Below are 8171 nucleotides of genomic sequence, written 5' to 3' on the forward strand. Positions count from 1 at the left end.
ACTGCTGTCGCTGTATACTCTTAATAGTTTTCCCAAAGATGCCATTCTGGAAGCTTGAACTGCCATTTTGCCTCTAAGCCAGGCTTTCTTTCCAATAAGAAACCTCAATTTGCAGATATCCTCTACTATTGTGGAATATAAGAACTATCTTTAGGATAGATTAAAGTGCGTAGAGTGAAATCAGCATTGCTGCAAATGCCTGACCTCTAAAAGGATATCTGCAAATTGAGGTTTCTTATTGGAAAGAAAGCTGGTTGTATCTCAGGTAGTTTATCCTTCAAATGTGCCATTTGGTTTAGTCTCCCACCTCAATTGCATTGCTGCGCACATATAATAATTATTGTAGTAATCTTTATTAGTGTCACAAGTAGGCTTACATTAACACTGCAATGAAGTTACTGTGAAAAGCCCCTAGTCGCCACACTCCGGCATCTGTTCAGGTAACTGAGGGAGAATTCAGAATATCCAATTCGCCTAACAAGCACGTCTTGTGGGAGGAACCCGGAGGAAACCCACACAGACACTGGGAGAACGTGCAGACTCCACACAGACAGTGACCCAAGCCAGGAATTGAACCTGGGACCCTGGTGTTGTGAAGCAACAGTGCTGACCACTGCTACCGTGCCTAATATGTGTGATGAGGTAGAAAATGTAGTAATGCGAGAACCAGCTCACAAACCTTTATTAGTTTTGAGTGTTCTGAATCAAGCAGGTCCAATCTTTTTGAATATTGCTGCCACTTGAGCATCATTGATTGAGAAGGAGTTAATCGTGCACTCGCATCCATGCATCTCAAATTGGACGTAACCTATGAGCTTATTGGAGTTGAAACTGGATATTGTTCAGAACCACATTATGGTAACTTTTTAATAATAAATTTAGAGTACTCAATTCATGTTTTCTAATTAGGGGGCAATTTAGCATGGCCAATCCACCTATCCTGCACATCTTTGTGTTGTGGGGGCGAAACCCACGCAAACACGGGGAGAATGTGCAAACTCCACACGGACAGTGACTTCGAACCTGGGACCTCGGCGCCGTGAGACTGCAGTGCTAACCACTGAGCCACCGTGCTGTCCACATTATGGTAACCTTGACTGAGTCTGTGCAGAAAGTCAGTGAGGGTAATCTGGTCATGTCAAAAATGCTGGATAAAGGAACACACAGCCCCATTGCAAAGAGTGGTTAATGGTAAGCCTACTTGTGACACTAATAAAGATGATTAATAATATTTGGAAATAAGGATGCTAACCAGGCAAGCTGGCAGGTAGTGAGATTGGAGAACTAAACTGCGATTTACAGGCAAACTCATCAATTTTGGTTTAGTTGAGGTTAATTCTGTTACCACAGCGAGAAAGGGTTTGTTTGTGTTATGTTTCTTGTCTTTTTGTTTACACAATTTTGGTTGTTTCAGTTGAAAGTTTTTTGCAAAATTTACTGTGATTTCATAGTCAACTTTGGCAATGCATTTCGTTGTTGCTTCCAGTCTGAGTGCGGTCGGATCACATGATCAGCATGCAATCAAATTTTTCAAAACTAATCACCCCCCCCCCCCCCCCGAGATTCAGATTGCTATTCATTCATTTACACGCACAATTTACAGCATTGCTGCAAATGAGTACAACCCTACCAAAGGCAGGTAATAACATTTTAGCATTATCTCAACAAAATGGGTGCTGTCTTGTCTTGAGTGTGTGCTTAGCACAGTGGGCTAAACAGCTGGCTTGTAAAGCAGACCAAGGCCACTGCGCGTGTTCAATTCCCGTTCCGGCACCGGAATGTGGCGACCAGGGGCTTTTCACAGTAACTTCATTTGAAGCCGCCTTGTGACAAGCGATTTCCATTTTGTGTTGAACCTCCTGATGTCCGCAGGAAAAACATCCTCAAAGAACATTACTGTTGACATCCAACGAAGCAGTCCCGTTGACACAGGATCTCAAACAAAAATCCCATAGTACGTACAGGGACACAGTCCACATCTTACAAAGTGACAGCCCCACCTCTCAATAGCCCACCTCCTGGTTGACTGCAAACATCACCAACCTGACCCGAGTGGCGAGATGACAGGTTTCAACCTTCCACGGAAAATCTGGACAATCCTCAAGCACTTGAGGATGGGCCACGAGTGGAATGTGAGGAACAGCTGAAATTGTCAGTGTAGCCATCCGAGTCAGACCATCTTTTTATACTGAACTTCTGCCCTGAGAAATCCATTCTTGATGGCTTCACAACCATTGACACTGTCAACTGAAGCTATTGAATCTGTTGTTAAACCGTTGAATCAATTGTTAATCTCAACATCAAGCTGTAACTGCTTCTCCAGCCAAATGAATGGGGGATAAAAAGAAGGCTGCCATTTGCTGCTGCTTGAATTGGGCTTTAGAAGTTGCAATTTGAGCAGATAATGTACAAATTTTGATTTATAATGTTAAACGCGGAAGAGAGTGTGAGTAGGGGAGAAATATCTGGTTTCTGACACTGGATTAATTAAACCATTTGATGGGAGCAATGCTAGCATAGCTCAAAGATGCTGTGATCAATGTAAACCAAGCACAATGATGGGTGGATTGCTATTTAATTTGGAAACCATTTTGGAACATCAAAGAAAGCGCCAGCTCTGTGCTAATTATAAAATGCTAATTATTTGTGCTTTATTTTGTCCTAAACAGGAGAATTTACAAGGAAAGATTAGGGCTTCCTCCTAAAGTAGTGATTGGCTATCAGTCCCATACAGACACTGCCACAAAAAGTGGATCAACAACCAAGAACAGGTATGTTGTTTGAGAAGGCGTCAATTGTATGCTCATCACTAGAAGACTGGATGCGTAAAGCAATCTACACTTCAAATTAAACCAAAGCTTCTAGTAAGCAGAGTGGGACTGCATTCTAATATTATAAATAAGTGCGAAATTTCAGTCAGTTTTCTATCTTTGACTTTGTTCAGTATTCTGTGAAATAACCCTTTCCCATCAAAATGTTTTATGAATCCATTTGGTTCCCGAAATTTTCTGGAAGTGTTTAAAGATAACTTGTGAAGTGAAATATTTTAAAAAGCTATAAGTTTTTGTTTTGGGAGAAGACTAGTTTTCCTTACACTAAATAAGGCACAATTTAGACTTTTTTTAAGGTGGGGTGGGGCTTGTCTAAGCATTTAGTAATTTTGGAAGGGAAAGGGTTAAGAAGATCTTGTCCGAATGTTGTAGTACTTAGCAATTTAGTTCAGTTCTGACATTTTTTTTTTGAACAGCAAACAGGAAGATTTGCTGTAATCTGTGCTTGATGTTAGCTGTTAGGTTTAATTTATTCATTGATTTCAAATTTTAAAAAGCTCTAATACCAGCTTTGGTTAATTTAGATCATGAGATGTAATGCGTGTTTTGGGACTGGGCATATAGTTTTAAATTGGTAAAATTCAAAATTTCTCATGTGTGTTACTTAATCCTGCTACATTAATACAGAATTCACAGTTTGATTTAAACTTTAACTTTGAACGAGCTTTTGCAGTTTAGTCGTGATTTTTACTTTTTGGGCAAGTGTGGGTTTCTCTTTAAAAAAAAAAAGTGTATTTTGTTTTTTAAAAAATTGCAATACAATAATTACATTCCTTGCTCGAGATGTTGAAATATATTGAAATCCTCTATATGTTTTGTATTGTTACGCTGTATTTTAAAACTTGTATCCTTAGAAGAATCTATTTTGCATTTGTTATAAAGGCTGAATTAGGAAAATGGTCCCAATAAGAAAACGTATTAAAAGTGTAAAAACAGGAACTGTGTAAATAAAACTTGTACAGTGAAATTTCTTGCATTCAGTGGTTGTGGCCTCATTTAATCTTCAACTTGTTACAATACCGACCTGCATGTTTAGCGATATGAACCTGGTAATGGATCAAATAGTACATGGTCAAGTTACTAATTAAATCAGATGTCAGTTGTCCAGATTTGTCACCTCCACTAGAAAATCCATTTATGATTATTCCACTTTTACCAACATTTTGTTGAACTGCCGGTTGCTGCCTGTGGCTTTTTCATCACTAAATCTCATGCCATTAGCCTAATTGCATTTATGCCAGGTGACTTTTCACCACTTACCACAATGTGCTATATAGACAAGCAAGTGTTGTAATAGGGATTGTCTGATCTAAACTCTTTCCATATAACTAATTCTGGTGCAGCTTTTCCCATTGAACCCCACACACGCACAAATAGCTAAATTTCTTCTTGGAGTTAAATCACAGCTAAAGATTGTTCATCCCAAAAATGCTGAGTCAATGGTTTTTGCTAACGGCTTCCAAATTCAATTAGTTAGTACCTCCTGATTTGCTTAATACTTTTAAACATTGGTGGTATTCTGTGCACCCTGCCTTGAACTTTCACCTTGGTTCCTGAATTTCAAAAAAATTCTAGCTAGTATATTTACTCTGTTCTACATCACTGCAGATACTGTAGACATCAAATTATCACATGACCCCGCTGAGGTATTTGGCTGCCACAGGAATTACATAGAATTTACAGCACACATACTTGACCCTCTGGCCTCATGCTCCACACAAGCCACCTCTCACCTTACTTCACCTCTTTAAACTCATGTACTTCCCTAGCTTTCTCTTAAATGCATCTGTGCTATTGGCCTCAACTACTCCTTGTGGTGAAAAGTTTCTCTCCACATTTGAGGTGAAGTATTTTCTGTTAAGAATATTTGACTGAATTTATGTAGTATTATATTTACAGCTTCTGGTATTGGTCACAACTGGGAATATGTGCCCAACGTCTACCCTATCAACTTCCTTAATAATTTTAAAGACAACAATTCTATATCCCCCTCCGACACCTCTTCTAGAGAAAATAACTTCAGTCTTTCCTGATGGTTAGAGCATTCAGTTCTGTTTTACTTGTAAATCCTTTTCTTATTGCAAGTGTCTCTGGTGCTCCTGCTACCTGTTGTAATATGGAGACCAGAATTATGCACAATATTTCAAGTGTGTGCTGTCCTAAGTTCCATGCAAGTTTTAACATAACTATGGGCAGCACTGTAGCATAGTGGCTAGCACAGTTGTGTCGCGGTTCCTGGTTCGATTCCTGGCTTGGGTCACTGTCTGTGCGGAGTCTGCACGTTCTCCCCGCGTCTGCGTGGGTTTCCTCCAGGTGCTAGGGTTTCCTCCCAGAGTCCAAAGATGTGCAGGTTATGTGGATTGGCCATTCTAAATTGCCCTTAGTGTCCAAAAAAAGGTTAGGTTGGATTGCAGGGATAAAAGGGATAGGGTGGAGACGTGGGGTTTCAGTAGGGTGCTCTTTCCAAGGGCCGGTGCAGCCTCGTTGGGCTGAATGGCCTTCTTCTGCACTGTAAATTCTATGATTCCCTGCTTTGCAATTCTAATTCTCCAGAAACGAACTCTAATTAAACACATGCAACTGTTCATAAGGGTTATTCTGTATCAACATCCTGAATTTCTATTTGAACCTTCCACTTTCCTCTGGGTGTTCTAAAGCACTTTATCATCGATGACAGTATGTTTGAATTGTCAGTGTTGTAGGTAACACAAAGAACAACACGATAATGACCAGATAATTTATTTTAATGATTTTGGTTGAGGGATAAATGCACCAAGGAGAATTCCACTGCACTGCAGGGAGGAGAAAAAAATAGAATGTTGCCTTTACCGCAGCCAGCTAACACTTCATGCAGCAAAACGCACATCCATGGAATTAATTTTGTTCGTGTTGCAAATTCACCCCCAGAATGATTAGTTTCATTTTAATAAATGTGTTCCCTCTAAGGTTATATCACACAATAGCTTTTCGGATTCTCGTTTCAAACTAATACGTTGCTTTTAGATTTACGACCAGGCCTTCCTTTTTGAAACTTGTGTATTTACCGCACTTCCCATTTGAAACCATAAATGTTGCAATGCCTTCTCACCTTATGGTTGGTCGTCGTCATGACTATGGAAATTGTTGCACCCTAATAGGAAGGGGGGTGAAACTGACTTGGGAGGGTGACTGTATTTCAGTGCTTAAACTGCTCAAGTACAGACCTATCGGAGAGGAAAGGACAAATTAAATAGTAAAAATGCACTTGTACGTACTTGTATATTGCTTATGTGTATGTGGTTCTAATCAGGTATTCAAAAATGATCTGAAATGCTCATGGTATATATATTTTGATTATTTTAACTTCTAAATTACATTAAACTGTTGTGTGAAACGCATGATGCTGCTGTTCCAACTCTAATGTGCAAGGTTAGGTAATGTATTAAAATGTTTTCACTTCCGGGCAGCATGGTGGCGCAGTAGTTAGCTCTGCTGTCTCGCGGCGCCGAGGTCCCAGGTTCGATCCCGACCCTGGATCACTGTGTGGAGTTTCAACATTCTCCCCGTGTTTGCATGGGTTTCGCCCCACAACCCAACGGTATGCAGGGTAGGTGGATTGGCCACGTTAAATTGCCCCTTAATTGGACGAACGAACAGACTCCAAAACAGCTTCTTCCCCACTGTCACAAGACTCCTAAATGACCCTCTTATGGACTGACTTCATTAACACTACACCCTGTATGCGTCATCCGATGCCAGTGCTTATGTAGTTACATTGTATATGTTATGTTGCCCTATTATGTATTTTCTTTTATTCCCTTTTCTTCTCATGTACTTAATGATCTGTTGAGCTGCTCGCAGAAAAACACTTTTCACTGTTCCTCGGTACATGTGACTAAACAAATCCAATCCAATCCAATCCAAAAAAACAAACTGGGTACTCTAAATTTATATATTTTTTAAAAAGTTTACACTTCCAGTACTAAATGCAAACAAGTCGCTGCTGAAAATGAGTTGGTCACTGCTTAGAACAATACAGGAACTGAGGATTCAATACTCGTCAACAACAAAAGAATCGTTTAAGAAGCTGGTGAGCACACGTGAACAGGCCAAAACAAATGGCCGGTGTCTATACTGTATTTTCTACGTAATCCTGTCATTCTTTGCCAGCTCAACCACAGAACACTTTTCACGATTGCTGTTTGTTCGAAGATTGTGCTCTGCATGGAAAACAGGAGGGGAAATGGAAATAAAATGTTAAAGATGTTGTTGATTATTCATTTTGTGCTATGTGAAGGATAGAGATCTACTCTGGCCTAAAAACAAAGTGCTGGAAAAACTCAGGTTTGGCAGCAACTGTGGAAAGAGACACGAGAGTTAACGTTTTGCATCCTGTATGGCTCTTCGGAACGGAGTCTCCGTTCCGAGGCAGAGTCATACGGCACTCAAAACATTGACTCCTGTTTCTCTTTCTGCAGATGCTACCGGACCTGCTGACCTTGTCTCACTTTGTTTCTATTTCAGATCTCCAGCATTCACAGTATTTTGCTTTTATCTATTCTGGCCTAGAGTTCTGTTTTCACATAAAGTTTGTCAGGACAATAGGTAAGAGAAAGAGTTTATGTAGTGTTTACTACTAGGATTTCTGAAATTCTAAATTAAAACTGACATTTGGGAAGAATGGACATGATAGGACGATCATTGCAATTGCTTTGCTCATTCCTAACTTTATAATGTCTGTCTTCTCGGTGTCTTCCTTGAATAACTTAGTACCTGTAATGTTATGTTCCAAATTAGATGTATGCTGCAGTTACTGTAGACTTATTTTTGAGACTGCACGTGTTTTCAAATCACTCAAATTTCCCCCCACTTTTATTTGGGAACTCCCTATTCCAGCAGCATTTTACTTCTCCTTAGTCTCACCCCACGCAAAGTGACACTGAACTTGCGTCTTTGACTACTTCGTGAAACCTGAGAAATGAAAGCACAAAATGTTGTAAATACTTAGCTTAGGCAGCAGCTCTGGTGATTTCAAGTTGATGGTCTCATCAGAACTGGAAAACATTGAGATGTAACGGGTTTAAATGAGTATAGAAATGGGGAAGGTCTGATAGGGTGCAAGGCAGAAGACTGGTTGGTTAATGGATGAGTAAAAAGATGGGTCTAGTCTCCGTTAAATAGGAAGTCAATGTTGAGCCCAGAAGGTTCTAAAGTGTCGAAGTGAAAGGGGAGGAGTATTTTGAGCCCACATTGTGACCATATGGGAGACAGACATCAGAGAGGGAATGGGGAGGAGAGTTTAAATGGAAATACCGAATCACATTAGGAGCAGAGTTAGGCCACTTGGCCCAACGAGTCCAC

General features: G+C 40.1%; 1 protein-coding gene across 1 annotated transcript in view; it reads left to right on the forward strand.

Annotated features, from left to right (window-relative positions):
• Window positions 1-3807, forward strand: part of LOC140408295 (eukaryotic translation initiation factor 4E-like) — a 51224-nt gene extending 47417 nt beyond the window's left edge. Inside the window, exon 7 of the mRNA XM_072495286.1 lies at window positions 2670-3807. Coding sequence (XP_072351387.1) covers window positions 2670-2784 — 115 coding nt within the window. The 3' untranslated portion in view covers window positions 2785-3807. The remainder of the gene's footprint in view (window positions 1-2669) is intronic.
• The last annotated feature ends 4364 nt before the right edge of the window (window positions 3808-8171 follow it).

Source organism: Scyliorhinus torazame, chromosome 3, assembly GCF_047496885.1.
Source record: "Scyliorhinus torazame isolate Kashiwa2021f chromosome 3, sScyTor2.1, whole genome shotgun sequence".
Classification (NCBI taxonomy): domain Eukaryota; kingdom Metazoa; phylum Chordata; class Chondrichthyes; order Carcharhiniformes; family Scyliorhinidae; genus Scyliorhinus; species Scyliorhinus torazame.